The sequence below is a fragment of the Molothrus aeneus genome, chromosome 4 (assembly GCF_037042795.1).
Source record: "Molothrus aeneus isolate 106 chromosome 4, BPBGC_Maene_1.0, whole genome shotgun sequence".
NCBI classification, from domain to species: domain Eukaryota; kingdom Metazoa; phylum Chordata; class Aves; order Passeriformes; family Icteridae; genus Molothrus; species Molothrus aeneus.
The window spans coordinates 38,498,016-38,516,774 of record NC_089649.1 but is presented as its reverse complement, the minus strand read 5'-3'; the positions used below and the strand labels follow the sequence as shown (position 1 = coordinate 38,516,774).

At 38.3% G+C, this 18,759-nt stretch overlaps 1 protein-coding gene across 1 annotated transcript; it reads left to right on the top strand.

The window, feature by feature from the left end:
- The first annotated feature begins 4,323 nt into the window (after positions 1 to 4,323).
- AGA (aspartylglucosaminidase) lies at positions 4,324 to 17,284 on the top strand. The gene is made up of 9 exons (XM_066549062.1): positions 4,324 to 4,517; positions 6,377 to 6,530; positions 7,670 to 7,782; positions 10,371 to 10,483; positions 11,247 to 11,361; positions 12,202 to 12,277; positions 12,989 to 13,096; positions 15,161 to 15,294; positions 16,120 to 17,284. The coding sequence occupies exons 1-9, from the start codon at positions 4,373 to 4,375 to the stop codon at positions 16,218 to 16,220; spliced, it is 1,059 nt and encodes a 352-aa protein (XP_066405159.1). The 5' UTR covers positions 4,324 to 4,372; the 3' UTR covers positions 16,221 to 17,284.
- Positions 17,285 to 18,759: the final 1,475 nt, after the last annotated feature.

Below are 18,759 nucleotides of genomic sequence, written 5' to 3'. Positions count from 1 at the left end.
TATTTGTATAATACAGGTTTGATGTTAGATTCCTCCCAACACTGAAAACTTTAAATATGCTCATTTAACAATGTCAAGACAACCTTCGGACTTGGATGAAGTAAACAGTAAGTGGCTGTATTTGTCCAAGATGTTTATTATTGCCATGGATTATATTTATAAAGATATCAGAAAGTTACAAAGAATTGTAATTTTAAAAAAAGTTCCAAAAACGTGCCATGGTCCATTACATGTTCCATATGACAACTTTATTACAGAAGTGGACCAGAATAGCAATTATAAAAAGGAAATATATTACCTATAACTTGTTTTGAGACAGAATACGACAATAGACCAAAATGATAGTACAGGAACATATTATTCTGTGACATAACGTGACAGTAATTATTTTGGAGTTACAAAGGAAGAAAAGAAACTACTATAACTTTGAATTTGATTTAAAAAAAAGAAGCGGTACCAAAAGGAAATTTAGCAATGCAAGCTATTATTGCTATTATTTTTTTAGTTGTTATTGATGGCTGTTTGGTTTTTATAATTAGCAGCTGTATTTTTTTCTCATTATCAATATTAATGCTCATTAACATATTGCCTAGGACCAGAGAGTGATAAGGCAGCAGGCACTGGTGCTACACACTGTACAAACTTATAATGGAATGACAATTCATACCCAAAAGACCTGACAGCAGAAGTGAAAGAGAACATGTTACACATGGAAAAAGATGGTTGGGAAAGACATGAAAGCAGTAGGGAAAGCAGAGGTCTGGATAATTGTGTGATTCAAATTTTATACACTTTGACAGATCACACACTGAAAGTTTTACAGGGGATTCAGGTGAAGATAACTAAGTAGCTTTGAAAATGTTTACACATAGCTCTTCTCAAGTTTGAGAAGAGGCATAAGGCTCTTTCCTAGTAGATTTGAGAGGCAGTTGATGGAGACATAGACTATGAATAAATCTGTTCATTCTTTACAGTGTTGTTCATCACATGAGTGAACATGTGTATTATAAGAAGCCAAAAAAGGATTGAAAGAGAAAAAAAAAAGAATTTTAAAATCCAATCCACTGCTTCTACAAATCTACTTGAAAGAGAAAACCACAATACACAGTTATTTTAAAATATATCTTAATTAGCAAGTGCTAATCAAACTTGATTACTTTTATTAAGGAAATTATTTTCATATTTGCTGTTCATGTGTTTATGTTAGTGTTAGAAAATGTAACTAAAATGAAGATAAAAGTGCAAACAAATTATATAACTATATAACTACAAAATTTAATTAGATTTCAAAGCACATTTACAGAAAATTTGAGACAGCAAAAAGGAGCTAGGCATGCATTTTTAACAGATGGTGCTAGATTAGGTCACACAGATATAATTGAGGTCAGAATTTGGCCACTGTAGGAACAGACCCTCTCAGTGAAAGAGGTGAATTTCTTCCTGTGTTTTTCATTAATTACTCAGTGCCATCCAGTCACAGTGCCGTCTGCTGTAGATCCTCTCACTAATTCCTTGTCCATGCAAGCCATTCTCTAGAATATTCTTTCAGTATTATACATATGAACAAAAATTCTCCTTGTATAAGCATCGATTTGCTTTTTAGCAGCAGGGACAAAAGCTTGTTAGCATCATCATTTAGCTCAGCTATGGTCTCTAAGATAACAGTAAGTATTGGGGACAAAGAGACGAAGGGGCATTTCCACTGCTGATGTAGCAAGGACTGATATAAAGCAACAGGTAATTTTTAAGAAAATACAAAGAATTTTTAAATCTCAAGACCAATTTTAAAATACTTTATGTGAGAGACTGAACATAAATCAAGAGCCTGTGGATGCAGCAGAACAGACTTGCAGAGTTGTTTTGGACACTGCTCAAATTCTCCCTAGCTTTCAGCAGGTAGAGAGTTTTATCGACCTTGCTGTTGGTTTTATACAGTGTATATGAAAGCAGTGTTTGCTTTGTTTGTTCACATACAGCATAAAAATATATTAAACAGCATTGTATACAGTAAAGCAAGGATTCAAGATTGCATTTATTTCTAGCAGGAAGTCATTCACGTTTGAGTGCCAGTCAGAAAGCATGCCACAGAAATCAAACCAACCGAATTTCTGCATGAGCCTCAAAGCATAATGTTCTGCTGTTTCAAGTCATACAAAACATTCTCTCCACAGCTGTGCAGGCTCAGCCTGCAGATGAACCTATCACAGTCAATACTTACTTGAATGACACCCATATTAAAGCGTTTTTCTTTCATAACACTCCATTTTATCTCATGAAAAGAAAACTGTATTTGAAAAATATCATTAATGTATCCACTTTATGAATGTGTTGGATTTAATATATATATATATATTTTTTTACTTATTGCTAAATTTATTTCTGAAAATATTTTGTTCTATTTCCCTTCAGCTACTATTAATTTGGATCTGTGTTTTAGTCCATCTCCCTTACCTAACTGGCTTACACAGAAACATATACAGTCTCAAATAAGAACAGCAATAGCAGAAATAAATCAGCTAACAGTACTTACCTGAGTAAAGATTTTTCTAGATTACTTGTAGTTTAGCTTTTGGGAAATGGCTGAAACCAAGGCCATACTATCACTGAAGTCAAACTCAATACTGTATTTCATTATTTTGTGACTTCTGTTTTAAAGAATACATTCCTTTGTGGCAATCATTTAATTCCAAAGGCTGTGGAACGTTTTGTTACAATAAAAATAACATTGCTTTGGGCTTCTTGAACCAGCTTGGGTGCACTCACAATTTATATATGCCTACAAACCTCAGGTTGTCACACATGAGGTTCAAGTATCCCCTCTTAGCACAAACACAAGACCAACAACATTGCTGCTAAAGTGTAATATTCATTCTATATAAATTGAGTTCGGCACATTATATATTGAAAAGGAGTAATGAGGACAAGCCAAAGGAGTACTTAGAAGAAAAAAGAGTTTCTTTTTTATCCACATAGAAGCAAAAGTCACCTTTTTCATTTTGTTCAGATATAATGGCTGGTTGATGATCAGCAGCTCCTTGATCCTAATCAGCCCTGAACACAAGCCAGTGAATTTTGCTTACAGCAGGTAAGCCTTTGGACCTGGAAACTGTCAGAGTGCTATGGCAATGGTTCAAAAGCTTTGAACTACTGCTAACTGTTTATCAGGAAAAGCTTGAATGGCAGGGTCAGAATTAAGAAATTACATAAGTTTTATGATTTCTGTAAAGTAAGGCTTTTCACAATTTTTTAAATAGCCTGTAAATAACCTACCTGGCTGTAGTAGGTCCCAAAACACGCCCTTCACAGAAATGTCTCTGTGGCATAAGGCTCTTTTGACAAACACATCCATGTTAGCAAGGTAGCACATGAAGATGCTGCAAATGGATCTCATGAGCTTATGGGGAGATTGCTGCCACCCTGCAGCCCTGCTGTTACACAGCCTTCTCACACCACTACAGCTCAGCTCCAGCACTCCAGCACCACTGGCAATCTCATCGGCAGGTGGGGGCCCTGGACAAACAGGCTGGCTGTAACACATATGCAGACTCAATAAAAAAGCTGCATCAAAGGCAGCACAGCCAGCAGGCTGAGGGAGGTGATTTTGCCCCTCTAGGCTGCTCTGGTGAGACCCCACCTCAAATACTGCATCCAGCTCTCTGGGACCCCAACACAGGAAAGAGTTGGAGCAAGGCCACATCAGGTTGATCAGAAGGATGGAGCACCTCTCCTAAGAGGAAAAGCTGAGATAGCAGAATAAGCAGAATAACTGGAGTTATTCTGCCTGGAAAGGCTTCAGGGTGACCTCATTGCAGCTTTCCAGTACATGAAGGGAACTTACTGGAAAGATGAAGACTATATAGAAGTGCAGGTAGTGACAAGACAAGGGGAATGGGCCCAAATTGAAACAGAGTAGGCTTAGATTGCGTATTAGGAAAGAATTCATTACTGTGAGGGTGGTGAGGGACTGGAACAGGCTACTCGAGGAAGCTGTGCATGCCTCATTCCTCAAGTTCAAGACCAGGTTGGATGGGTCTCTGAGCAGTTTGGTCAACTAGAGGGTGTCCCTGCCTACGGAAGGGGGATTGGAACCACGTGATCTTTAAGGTCCCTTCCCACCCAAACCATTCTATGATTCTGCGAAATACAAACTGTATTTGTGGGCGTGGGCCTCGGTCTCTGCCGAGGGTTTAGCTCTTCCTAGCCACAACACCGTTTCCGGGACTGCAGAGCCCGACGCCGGGCTGCAGTCACCGCCGGGCCCGGCCCGGCCCGGTTCGCACCGCCCGCAGGCAGCGGGGACACGGCCGCGCCGTGCGCGCCTGCGCCGCCGGCTTGGAGGCGGCGGAGCGGAGCGGAGCCGGGCCGAGCGGCGATGGCGGCGGGACACGGCGGGGACTGGCAGGGAGTGATGGTCGCGCTCCTCTTCCTCGGTGTGCTGACGCCGGCGGGCGCCGCCTCAGCTGCCGCTCTGCCTGTAGTCATCAACACCTGGGCGTTTAGGACGGCCGCAGAGACAGGTGTCCCGGCGGTGCCCCGGGCTGCTGCGGGGCGGGTGGGGCGGTGCTGTGTCTTTCGGGAGCGCCCTCCTGCTTCGGGGCTGCCGGGCGGACCCGAGTGTTGGTGCTGGTTAAGGAAGAACGAGTCTCTGAGGCGTGACTGGGCTGAAGCGTGACCAGAAGGAGCGGGCTGTGCCCCGGCTGCCAAGCGGCGCTGGCTGCCGAGCCCCGGCTCTGCTCGCCGCGCTGCCCCGTCACGGCTGAGGGGCAGCCCCGCTGCCGGCGCGGAGGTGGCGGGAGGCGCCTCGGCCGGCTTGGAAAGGGTTACCCTTCCTACGGAAGGGCCCAGCGCCCGAGCTTGCCCGTCCGTCTCTGTGCCGCTAGGAACCTGCGAGCAAATGGTTTCACTTTCCACGATGGGAAGTAACGCTAAAAATCCCGACCAAAAGCCACAAAAACTAAAGAGGGGAGTTACGAACTGCGAAAAAGCTAGATCAAAGACATGCTTTTGTTAATAATGTGGTTTGCACTCTTGTGCAGTGTTATTTAATGTTTTGTTGTTTTTTTTGTTTTTTTTGAGCTTCCTCTAAAGAATTAGGTAGTTATATTTTTTCTTTGAAACTGTTGTTTGGTGATGTGTTAGGGACCGTCAAAGCAGGCTTTCCTATGGCAACATACATTGGCTGTGAATAGTAATTTTTAAAGACTTGCAGATTATTTTATTACAGCCGAGTTGTAAGCAACCCCTTAGTACAGAATGCTTGCTTGTGAAACGAGTTAGCAGTAAAGCCTTTTAATGGTCAGAAATGAAACACAGTCATGAAAATTGCAAGGCCCTTGGCTTTGCAGCTTCTGAAATCCTGTGCTAAGGCTTAAAGGTAATAGGTAATACAGCAACAAAGGTAATAGGAATCAGACAATACTCATCACACTGAAGTTTGTAATAGAGGCAAGCATGTGTGCAGTTGGATGCATAGTATTAAGTCTTATTTTTTCCCTGGTGCAGGCAACTTCATGTAGTACTTGTGAAGCATCTGTGATGATTAGGCTTCTTGGCATATGCTGCCTCCCCTGTGCTGGGTCTGTCAGGTGATGGAGTGCCAGAGCCAGCACAAATTGGAGTAAGCAGGACTGTGATTGTCATTGGCAGCAATCTCAAGCACCTTAGAAGATGTTGCCTGAGGTCCATCCTTGTGAAATCTATCTGCAGTGCCTTCAGGCTCAGTGCATCCAAGTCATGTCGTTTGACACATCTGCAGTGTCTTACAAAGCTGCACCATGATCTAGATCCTGAAGAATGGAACACCAAGGGTTGAACAGGACAATGTGGAGACTTAATTTCTTATATATAATTTTCATTTTGCTTTTGTGCTTACATAGTTACTGATGTAGATTTATACCTTTTTATTCTGCAGTTGGACACTTAATACTCTCATACAAAGCTCTTGAGAGCAGCCTTTTTTTTGGCCTTTTTTTGTTATTTTTTTGCATTGGAAGATTTTTTTCCCCTCTCTTTCTTCTCCCAGAAGGCTTTAAACAAGTGGTGATAAAGTAATGATTGGTTCTGGACAGAGAAGGGCATTTGATATAGAGAGCTTGTGATAAGGGTTAATAAATAATACCTCAGTCAAAAAAAAAACTCTCAGTCTTTCTCAGTCAGAAATACTAATCAGATACGCAAGGAAAAGAATATTTAGAAAAGTGAATAGTGAATTTAGAAAATATAACCAATTCTTTGATTATATTTTGACTTCATAATCTGTAATTTATAGTTTACTGCTTTTTATCCACTTATGTAATGCACCTGCATCATGTCTATCTTCAAGCTGCAGTGGAAACTCTTTTCCCTAGTGACATTTAATTATTTGTATTGATTACAGCTTGGAGAGTATTGGAGTCGGGAGGTTCAGAGCTGGATGCGATCGAGAGAGGCTGTGGTCAGTGTGAGATCGATCAGTGTGATGGGAGCGTGGGGTACGGAGGAAGCCCAGATGAAAGTGGAGAAACAACTCTGGATGCAATGATTATGGATGGGTAAGGAAACTGTACAGAGAAGAGAATGATCCCTGCCGTTATAAACAACTCAGACCCCAAGTGGGAATGCATTATAAGAGTTTTATTGAGAAGAATAAAAAAGTTCACAAGGCAAAAGGGACAGTGCTGGGAGCATGGCCGAACACCAGAGGCTCATCTGGCAGCTCTGTGTTTTATACCCCTGGTGTTCCATCAGCTTGCTGCATATTTGATTTGATTTTACATAGTCTCGCCCCATGTCCCCTCCTGGGTGCCCACACAGTTTCATCAGTGTGGTCCTCAGGGCCATCACTGGATGAGTTCTGCTGCTTTTAAGGTTGTGTCTCAAAGGTTAGGACAGCAACAGTCTGTCCGATGTGAACTCACAAACCCACACCACAACACACAGAACCATCCTCACAACCAGGCCACTGCAACAATATCAACCACTCCACAGCACATATCACTATGTCAATATTGACATAATAATATTTAATTAGCAGTATAATTAGTAATACCAATTCATGCAACACCAAGTGAAAGCCAACTTCCATTAACTTGTTTCTCACACGTGCCACTTTTAGCACACTTAAAGGTTGTTACAGGATCTTGGTGCTTTGGGGCTGACTATGGGGCAAGCTAACTTGTGGAACAAGGAAAAATAACATACCTGATTGTGGAAGAGTAGGAAATGACTCTTCACTTGTAGTGCATTAATCCAGTTCTAGGTATAGCAGCTGAAACAGATGGTTTGTAGCATTGTTAGCTTTCCCTTTGCATTCAGTCCATAAATATTTCTCTTTTGGAGCAATTGTCTTCAATAATTTATTTGCTGTTTAAAGCTGTTGTGATTAAAAAGTAATTGCAAATATGCAATTCATGTTACGAGTTTATGTAACAAAATAGTTACTCTACTGAAAATATTGCTGTGAATGGAAATACTGTTTCTTGAGTGACATCTCCATGCCTGTGAAAGGAAACAATATAGGTAGGAAGTCTTTCCTTACTAATGTAGTGACATCTGTCTGTGGCATAAAACAATTGAAGCATTATGGTAAAGGAGCAAACTTTTTGCTTTAGATGAGAATAGATTTTCTCTAGTAAAAAATGTGCAATTATTCTTGTAGTTATAATAAGTTTTAAATATTCCTTGTTTCTAGCAACACTATGGAAGTTGGGGCTGTTGCAGATCTCAGGCGTGTGAAAAATGCGATTGGTGTAGCACGAAAGGTCATTGAATACACTAAGCATACGTTACTAGTGGGAGAGTCAGGTAATTATTCCTTTAACTGTTTCCAAGTCAAATCCTCATTTTAAAACACTTCATAATAGAATTGCCATGTTTTCATCTCAGTAACACAGGTAGAATTTCTTGACAATCAAATCAATCTACTCAAATAGTTCAAAAGTGTTTATTCTTTCATTCTGTGTCCATGAAATAGGTTTATTTTTAGACAGAATAAATAGTTGTATGTTTGTTTTTTTCCATTAGCTTAACTGCAAATACTGACTTGTAATCCCAAGGCTAATATCACTGATATCCACGTTACCAAAGATGATTTATTAAAAGTCACTATAGAAACTGTTAGATGTAAATGTTGCATTTAAAACCAGTAACTTTTTCTATGGAATGGCAGAATTAATAGAAACTGGAGTTAAATTCTAATATTTTGGTATATATTGAGTGTGATTAGTGTATTTCATAGTTTAAAAGTATTAGTGAGAACTTAAATGTAAAAAAAGCTCAGTAAAGGTTGTACTCCCAGTCACAACAAAAGAGCAATAGCAAATTGGAGGATTAGTTGAGCTTTTTAAATACAGGCTGCTGTTGGTAGAGTAGTACCAGTATGAAAAAGAGCTGTTCATTCCCCAGAGGTGTGTGAGTGGTGAACAGGTTTCTTGGCTTTTAAGAAGCCTGCTCTGAGCCTCTACCTGCTCAGAAGGAAATATGCAGATAAGTCTGAAAAATGACATCTGAGCATTAATGGTGATTCAATTGATTTGAAATTGATAAGAAAAGATAAAATATTCTTGAAGTAATTAGCAGGTGCAAAAGTAAGTACATGAGCATTTTTTTGATGGAGTAAAATGGAACAATTTTGGGAGGTGAGGATACAATTTGACTGAAGGTCTGAACAGAGAAACCTGTAGGTTCTATTTAATTTAAGGCAATTGACAATGATGATAGCTTTTCTAAGAGAAATTTCACATGTAGTGCAGAAAAAGAAATTGGTCAGGTGTTAAATAGTTGAGGGAGAAGTACTCCTAATACTCATTTGCCCCTCATTGCTAGCTACCACAGTATTTTTAAATTTTAATCAGGAGAATGAACAGAAAGGATAAGGAAAATGAAGAAACAGAAGGATTAAAGTGCTGATTTTAGATCCATCTTCCAATCTAAGAAGGTACCTCTTTGCCTACTGGAGGCATGTGGACAAGTTTATTATGCTGAATACTTACTGTCAGTGATAGCTTGCTCAGAAGAAAACACCTAGCAGTAATGGCAAAAGAAAGATGTGAAAGCTAAAGATTCATCTGAGTAAAAAATTGAGATGGTATTTAATGTTAATGAAAACAGTGGAGAAATTGAGAAAGACTATTTCTTTTGAAGAAATGTATTTTTTGTGGAAATCAGAACCTGGATAAGAGAAACTCTGATTGTCTTCACCAGATGAAGATGAATAAAAGGAAAATCCATATGAACCTTCAAACTGGCATGTGAGAGAACAAAATAAAAATACTTGTATTTCTAAATAGAAGTACTTCTATTACAGAAAAGATAGCTAGAACAGTAAAATCTTTTTATATAAATGCATGTAATCTCTGTAGGCTTTTTTTATTCAAGATGCAAAATTAGGAACTCTGCTTCCTGGAATAAAAAGAATGTTTCAAAACTATGAAATAATTCTTGACAAACATTCACAAGCACAATTTTATCTTAGGGAAAAAAAAAACCCAAAGCAAAACAACAACAAAACCCCCAAATTCTGCCTGTTTATTCTATAAGTATTTATTTAATTGAAGCTGTCAGTTTTCTTTTCCTCTGAGTGCTGATACTTGTGTCAGTTTTTAAGAAAAACATAGAAAAGCAGTCCAGAAATAATTGAAGGCTTCTCTTAATTCTTGGACTGGATAAGTCTGTTCAGCTGTGTATTATAGTGACATTATTATCAAGGATTGAGAATATTAATTCAAGCATCTGCACCTAGCAACAGTATCTGTTACTGGGTAATATCAAAAGTATCTACAGCTAGAAGATGACAGAAGAGTTGATCTTTTTTCTTTTTCTTTGCCTAATGATAAGTCATTCTTAGAAGTGTAGCATTCTTTCGTTGCTTGTGTTGGTATTTCTTTTGCTCTCTTGTCACATACTATATTAATTTTCAAAACAAGGAAGCAGTCACTTCTAAAGCTGCTAGGACGAAGTGTAATGTGATGTAAGCTGGTGGATTCCTTTCTTCAGGTATCAGTTTTAATGGCAAACATAGTGTTATGTTATTTGTATTTGATAAAAACTTGCTTTTTAGGGAAAATACACCTATATTTGGATGATTTATTTGTGACACCTAGGCCGTTCTTGTTTCATACTCTTAATTGTGTCCAGTTGATTGACAGAGTTGAATTTGTTTCTCTTTCAATGGGAAAACTTTTATGTCACTGCCTGTGAAGCAAGAGTTGGCTACTGCAGTTCTACATCATTCTAATGGCTGAAACTGCTCCCTGAAGATGTATTTCTCATCTCCAAAAAGGATGTCAAATTTCTTGATTTCTAAAAAAGCATAACATGAATACATTATCATAAAACCCATAAAACTGTGAATAAATCAGTGTTTCTTTTTTATTTTGTTCTTGCTTTTCAAGCCTCCCTGTTTGCTGTAAAAATGGGGTTTCCATATGAAGACTTAACTACCCAGAAATCCCTTTCGCTGTATTCAGAGTGGCTTAATCAAAGCTGTCAGCCAAACTACTGGAAGGTACAGTGCAGTGATGGCAGTGAAGGGGGGATTTAAAAAGTCAGTAGTCCTTCTTCCTTTCAGCTTATATTGAAGTTACCCGTTACATGTGAAGAAAAAGAATTTTTGTCTATTATACAGAAAAAGCTTAGTATTACGAAGCACTTGCTAGACTTGGGAGTGTATGTGTCTAGTTATTATTTCTTAGCTCCTGCTGCTTTTGACCTTGCTGCAGCAGTGTTTTGGTGTGGGAGTTAATTAGTTCTTGACTGGGACAGGACTTACCTAAATAAACAATGCATGTGTTTTTTGATGCATGTGTAAATTTCTGAAAAAAAATCTTACAGAAATAATTAACGTCTTTAAATAGTTTAGAGGCATTATGCATCTTTGAATACATCAGGTTAGTGCAGATGTCCATTAAACTTGCCTGTTGTGGTGAGCTTGGCTTGTTTTTTGAATGGGGCTTTTTTTGCTTGGGTGTTACAGAATTCTACATGTTTGTACACTAGTTTGGGGTTTTTTTTGACCAGTCAGTTGAGCAAAAGAGAGTCCTTAATTTGAACAACATAACTTTTCCAGGAAAATCTTTTTACTGTATAATACCAGAAATCAGTCTTTATTCATGAAGCAAAACAATTTTTGGGATCTCAGTACATCTCTGTGGTTTAAGTACTGGACATCTAATGCCTTTATGGTAGATTATAGCTATTGACTGAAGTATTTTTTAATTTATCTATATTGAATATGTTATATATTCATGCAAATCACCAACTAATTACAGAATGTGGTGCCAGACTCTTCAAAGTCCTGTGGACCGTATAAACGGCGTGAAGAAGTAACTTATAAAGAAGAACAGACCAGCTCACAAAGAAGTGTTCATAACCATGATACTATTGGTAACAACTTTTGGTAACTCTGATGCTGATCTTTTTTTCCTCATTCCTCTAACAATTAAATCATACTTATTTAAAGAAGAGTATTTAATATAGGAATTATTTTCTGTTTATAGAGGTTTCAAGATTCTGTTACTTATGTGTTAGGATGGAGTGCCTAAAAGTAGGATTTCTTTTTGTTTTTTTCAAGTTCACTGGCTGCACAGACACTTCCTTCATTTTTTGCCATTAACTCTTGTTCATTGCCCTGCTGCTTTTCCCATAGATAGCTTGGCATAATTGCTTGGGCTGCTGTGGATGCTTAGGAAACTGACTAAGTTTAAAATAATTATGTTTGTCTTGATTATGGTGTGCTGTCAGACCAACTTAAAAGGCCTTGAAGTGGTAGAAGTGAGTATACCATTACTCGTTTTGCCAACTAAAAGCAGTGTTTTTCACACTCCTTAAACTTAAAAAGTTTGCTTTCATTTTTCTTCTGTCCTGGCTTTCTTCTAAATCAGTAAATTTCTACAGAAACTAGTACTAAAACAAATTAGCAGCAGTTGGCCCTAAAACTTCTGAGAGTTTACTGATTGAGGATTGTTAATTGCTAAGACTGTAAGTTGATTAATGAGCAGATCAGACAAAGGACTAGAGCAGTTACAGGTTCATGTCTTTCATATCTTTATACTTCATAGTCTCGAAACTTGCACTTTTTGGTTTAGTTTGGATTTTTCTAAGTTGAGCAATAACTTTCTGTGTGATGGTCTTTATGATACGAAGAATTAGCAAGTTGTTAGTGTCAACTAAATAAATGTGCTAGTAGTGTTCCTGAATATGTTTTGTTCCTGTTGAAAATCTTAGGTATGGTTGTAATTGGTGTGAGTGGAACCGTTGCTTCTGGGACATCTACTAATGGTGCAATCCACAAACTTCCAGGGTTAGTATCTCTGATTTTACAAAAAAGCTTTTTTTCCCACCTTGTTTCCTATGTTAAACTTGTCATTGGGGCTTAAAATGTTTACCTGTAGATCACAAAACTTTTTTTGTACACTTGCCATAAATCCTGATATTGAGAAACTGATTCAGTTGCAAGAGTACATGTTGCATTTGAGGGAATGCTTGTTTTTCAGCTTGGTTAATTCACCATATAGAGGCACAAACAACTGGCACAGCTGTGAGACAACTTGTAAGGCAAGGCACCAGGGACAAATAAGCGTTTTGGAGAGGCGCACAGTCTCCTAAGAAATGTACATAAAATCAGAGCCTCAGGCTTGTGTTATGTCTTTGAGATGCTTTTTCTACGCAGTTAGGATTATTGTCTGTCAACCAAGTCAGACAACTTCTGGATTTAGCAACAAGTTATTGAACATATTAATGTCCCCAGCTGCTTACTGTTGCCCACAGGCTAAAGCTCACTGGCTTAACTATTGTCAGTATAATAACAGACAGTTATGCATTGGCGGTGGATTAAGCCTCGGGTCAGTCAGGTTGTCACAGATCATTTTTACAGGTAGTCTTAAGACAAGACTTTTGACTGCAGTGAATTGACCTCTTTACCTGTTCTGTTCTCCTGTGGGTTTAATGCTAAGTCAGCTGGAGGCAGTAAGGCTGACAAAGTTTGGTTTTTATTTTCCATTGTTCACTACAGGCGTGTAGGAGATTCTCCAATAGCTGGAGCAGGATCCTACGCGGATAGTACCGCCGGAGGAGCTGCAGCCACTGGGGATGGTGACATCATGATGCGCTTCTTACCCAGGTTTGTCTTTAGGGCAGACTTTGCTAGATTTCTGCAGCAAAATGTGGACTCAGCAAATGAAGAAATAGATTAAAAATATGGTCTGACTTAGTGGCTGCTGAAGTGGGAGTAAAGGAAGGAGTGGAAGGGGAAAGAATAGTAGCAGAACCAAGTTACCCTTTTTATCTGTTTTAAAAGAAGAGACTTAAATATCTTGATGACAGATCCCTTAATACTGCCAAGCTGTGAGCAAACAGGCAGTGGGTAATGAGTATATTTCCAACCTGTATGCTTTTTAGCAGAATCGATTAGCTTTCTTCTCCAAAGCATTTTGCGTGTGGGAAAGTATCATAAATTGTAGAAAGGATGAACTGTGGGTCTCAGCTCACTCAGGAGGTATCACTGCAGCAATCCTTTGTAATTGCATCTAATTTGAAACTGAAAGAGGTGTTTTAGTGTTGTCACAGTGGTTGCATAAACTGTAAGAAATGTCTCTCTTCGTGAGCATCCTCGTGGGTCGGTCTCAGCAGGAATCAATTATGGAAGTCCATGCTGAACATAATGGGCACTGATGCTTGAAGGATAATATAGAAGTGGCCTTCATATCACTCGGGCAACTTCTCTGAAACTTTGGCAGCCAAGAAAGCCTGCTGGCTGTTGCATAATTACAGATGTTGTCAGTGAATTTCAATCTGTTCTGAGTCGGTCTTTCAAACACAAGGCAGTTGACAACTTCATGAATTATCTATCTTGTCATACAAGATACCAAGATGAGTAGTGAGTTGATCTCCACTATAAGGTTAGTCAGTAAAAGCTTAGATTGCACTTAAGCAGCCTGAAGTGTTTGTCTGTAATGCTTAAAACATTTAATGTTGGCACCAGTGGGTTAATTACCAGACTAGGTGGTTAATTACTGGTTCCTTATAGATAAAGATTTTTACTAATTCCATGATATTTAGATATTCCCACATGAAAACAAAGACAAGAATTAACCTCCCAGAAGTGAAGGAAGTGTCAAATAAAGGGCAAAATTGTTAATATTTTGTGTATGTCCTCATTGAGGTGGTAACTTCTTGCTGAGTTTTTGATTAGTCAAGAATGAAATACAGCTTTATATCAGATAGTCTTTAGATAACTTGAACCTTTTTGATTGTTAGAATAAATAAATCAAAGATAATAGGGAATCTCAAAATGCAAGAGTTTTTCTTTACTGTGGTACTTTGATAACGTATGTAATTAATGCAATCTGTAGATGTCTTAGTGTAATGAGTTTGTCTTGGTATATGCATCTTTCATCAAAGCATAAAATGTTGTTTGCTTGTAAGTTATGACATGAGTTATCATTTAATCTTCAGGTTCTGAAAGAAAATGGCAACATAAGTAATCTTTTACCTCAGGACATTTTGGAAATGCAACTGGTTCATCTCAAGCAATTTCTTTCAATATAAAGGAAATTAATTTTGATTACTCTTAGAATAAGGAGGCTTTTTTAATCATTTTGCAAAAAGTTTGAAAGTGGCTCAAAGTCCTGATCAAAACATGGTACCTTCATATTCATAAAATAAAGAAAATCTGTCACTTTTGATGTTTTCAGAAACTTAATTTTTTTCTGAAAGATTTTTTTAATGCTTACTGAACTCAATAATTTATCAGTAATGTAATACTGAGTTTTCCTCAAAAAATTATCTTGACATTAGCCTTTCTGAAAATTAGCAATTACTTCTAGTGTTAAATCAAATCATGTGATGAAAAGTAGAAGCCACTAAGTCTTCTAAGCCACTGCTCCTTGCAGTTTTTTAACTGATCTTTTGCTTAGCCTCTTCTACGGCAAAGGATCAGAGTTCTGTCTTGGTTTGACCTGCCATGGAATGATGCATGGTATAGATGTTATCTTGTAGTCCCTTTTAGTCTTGTTTTTAATTGCTTTTTGTGTACAATTTGAGTAATAATTGCCAATAAGAAGTTGGCTTAAAAATTATCACGTGTTTCCATTATTCAAAGAAACCAGTGTCTCTTCTGTGGTATTTTAAATTATGTAACCTAAATATGGCTAATTTTCTGGGTACGGGGTTGGGTTTTTTTTAGTTACCAAGCTGTGGAATATATGAGGATGGGAACAGACCCAAAAGTAGCCTGTCAGAAAGTTATTTCCAGAATCCAGAAGTATGCTCCAAAGTTCTTTGGTGCTATCATTTGTGCCAATACAACTGGAAGTTATGGTATGTATTTTGTTGGGCAGACAAAGGTGCTTGACCTAACTAGGTCACTGATGCACAAAACTGAGCAGAAGTTTTTAAAAAGTCTTTAACTATTCTTTGAAGACTGCAGCAGTACCGGCCATTCACAGTATGGAATGCTGGTTAGGAGGGCAGCTGTGTCCTAGTGCAGACTGGAGATAATTTAATTTTGCATTTTGATGTCTTAGACTTTCACAAAATTTATGGAAGTCTTAGCAAAACCCAAAAATATTTACGACCTTCATTTGTTTTCCTGGACTGTATATGATTAATTTGAAGGTTTTAAAAAAAGACTGCTTTGCCTTCCCTAGATATGGCATAAGGGAGAGAGAATATGAATGTTAAGCATAGCTTCAAAGCGATCTAAGAGTAGTCATTTTGCCAGGCATCTCATTAGTGAACTCTTAGATCAGTGGGAAATACAATTTGCTAATCAATGTGGATTATTTAGTTAGACTGCTTTGCTTATCTTTGATCTGCTACTTCCTATAGTTCTGTGTTTAAGAGATTAGTGTTGAAGGAACTCATTAAATTAATCAGGATTGAAAGAGAGAGAGATTTTCCTGACTTGTGTTACTGTTTTGAATTGTACTATAAGGGCATTAATTGCACTACAACAGCCAGCAGTATTGTATTTTAACTTTAAAATTAAATACTTTCAAGATGTCTTGGGTTAAACATTTTGTAAAAGAATAATTATACCACTGTAGTAGAATTAGTAACTGGATCTTTAGATTATAAAATACAGTGACAGAGAGACTAACCCCAAATGTAGTAAATTAGAATCTTGTTTTCTTTTTTTCTTAGGTGCTGCATGTAATAAAATTCCAGGATTCACTCAGTTTCACTTCATGGTTTCAAACCCTTTGCTAAGTCGACCAACTGAGCAAGTAGTAGACTGCATTTAATTCCTTTTGTCCTGTTAGCATCTCAACTTAGAAGAGGACAGTGCTAAGTTCCACCAGTTATTACTTCTTAAAAATGGTTGTTTCTAGCATTTAATGGCTGTTATGGTCTGCTTGTTTTCCTACGAACTGAGTAGCCAGAAGTGATGAATAGTAACCATTGAACAGGCCCTTTGCCTTGCCACTTAAAAATATATTTGTCAGACATTTGGAATAACGGGCTGGAAGTGGAACTATGACTCTACAGATAAAATTTATGCTGAGAATATTTAATTGTCTTTCAAAGATTTAGTCAAGGTTTTCTCTTGAAAAGAAAATTGCATGAAAATGCTGACATGAAAGGAAAGGGGCTTGAGGAGTAGTGGAGACTATTTCAAAGCTTTAATGAAGAGACAAGAAGTCCTTATGGACCATTCTCACTTGTTCCACAACAGCTGAGAATACGTTTGAATAGACAGTACATGCAACCATCCCTGGTAGTACAAACCTTCAAGGAATTTTGGTTGACTGACTGGATGTGAAGACAAATGATTAGAAATCATCCTGTCACCCTTTTTTTGTAGTGGAAGTTATGAACCATAATCACAGTGATTTCCTTGTCAGTAATATCCTGTGCACTCACCCTGTCTTACAGCACATTAACCTCTGCAAAGGAGCAGTTATATGCCTAGAGTGTGACAGTTACCTATAGCTTTGGGTTTTGTCACTTTCTTTGTCTAGAGACATCAGGATTCATTTGGAATAGAACTTTAGCATAATGAGGATCATTCCACAGGTATTTGAAGATCTGTTTGATCATTCTCTTAAATTGGTGGCTTACTGATTTGATGGAATCGTTGCTAAAATCAAGCTAAGAAATGGCAAAAGAGGAGAGCGAGTAAAAAGAATGTGTCTTGTCATTTTGATTATTCTCTGTCTACTTAAATAAAATCATTGGGTAATAAAAGCACACATTAATGTATTAATAAAGTCATTTAGATGCTTGTGTACTGTGCATTTGATTAATTGTTGCTTTATGTTTCAAGGTGGTATCTTTAAAAGCTGGAAATAAACCATTCAAGCTAGAATGGCTATGTTTAATGGCTTGCTATTGAACTTCATCAACAAAGTGATTTACTCACTTCTGTCACTGGATCCTCAGAGCATGTTGTAGCACTATTCACTGCAGGCCACAGAAAGCTTTTGTCAGAGAAGCTCCTACTGAACACATCTGTAATGGATTAAGATAAGTTTTCTACCTGTGCTACCTACAATCCTACTTCCATGGCTGCTCTATCTTCAGATAACTCAGGCAGTCAAGTGCAAATAGATTAATAAAATCCTAGTGATTGCTACTTTGAAGATTGCAGCGTGGATTATGAACATAGAAGGTTCAGTACTGCGAGCAGAGCAGTAATGTCTCAAATTTCTGCAGCTGAATTCTCCAGGATTCATTTCTCAAAGAGGTTTGGGAACATCCATAGCTTGCTTTCTAGAGTGCTTATGTCACTCTGTACTAGCTAGTCTATGCCACTATGTTATAGTGCCCTATAACAGTGTATTTTGAAGTCACTGTTACAGTGCAAACTTCCTACATAGCTTAGCTGTGCTGGCTGACAGCAGCTGAATGTGAGCCAGCTGTGTCCAGGTGGCCAAGAAGGCAATGGCATCCTGGCCTGTATCAGCAATGGTGTGGCCAGTGGGACTAGGACAGGGATTGTCCCTCTGTGCTCAGAACTGGTGAAACCAGACTTTGAGTCCTGTGTCCAGTTCTGGGCCCCTCATAACACAAGGGGGTGAGTCCAGAGAAGGGCAGTGGAGCTGTTGAAGGGTCTAGAGGGTAAATCCTAGGAGTGGCTGGGGGACAGGGGTTGTTTAGCCTGGAGAAAAGGAGGCTTAGGGGGAACCTTACTGCTCTTTACAACTGCCTGAAAGGAGGGTGTAGCCACGTGGGAGGCAGCCTTTTTATCCAGACTGCCAGTGACAGGACAAGGGGAAATGGCCTCACACTGTGCCAAGGGAAGTTCAGGTTGGATGTCAGGAGGAGTTTCTTCACTGGAAGGGTAGTCATGCATAGGAGGGCTGCCCAGGGAGATGGTGGAGTCACTGTCTCTGGAAGTGTTCCATAAAAGACTGGACATGGCACTTTGTAATATGTTTTTTTTTTGGCATGGTGATGTTTGATGAAAGGTTGGACTTGGTGATCCTGGAGATCTTTTCCAACCTTACTGATTCTATTATTCTGTGAAAATTACTTGTTTCCATGAGACATATGCATTAATACATATGGTTAGATAATATGGGTCTCTCTGTGGTGATGCATTAGTTATAAATGAAAGGGTTAGTGTGTGTAAATTATTTTGATATATCATTAATTTGACAGTATATTAAATCATAATATTAAGAATGTACCATTCTGATGTTATGGACAGAATTCAGAATTAGAAAAATAATGGCCTTGGTATTTTGTCTTAGAATATTTTTTTAAAGGTTGCTAATGATGTTCTGTTATGCTTAGCAGACACAAATTTTTTTAGAAAAGATATCAAGCACAGACTCCTCT

What these genes read in the sequence shown, in the direction of transcription:
- AGA (XM_066549062.1), top strand. Translation starts at nt 4,373, where the DNA reads ATGGCGGCGGGACACGGCGGGGACTGGCAGGGAGTGATGGTCGCGCTC. An exon ending in TAGGACGGCCGCAGAGACAG is followed by an intron (nt 4,518 to 6,376) that starts GTGTCCCGGCGG and finishes TATTGATTACAG; the next exon opens with CTTGGAGAGTATTGGAGTCG. An exon ending in CAATACAACTGGAAGTTATG is followed by an intron (nt 15,295 to 16,119) that starts GTATGTATTTTG and finishes TTTTTTTCTTAG; the next exon opens with GTGCTGCATGTAATAAAATT.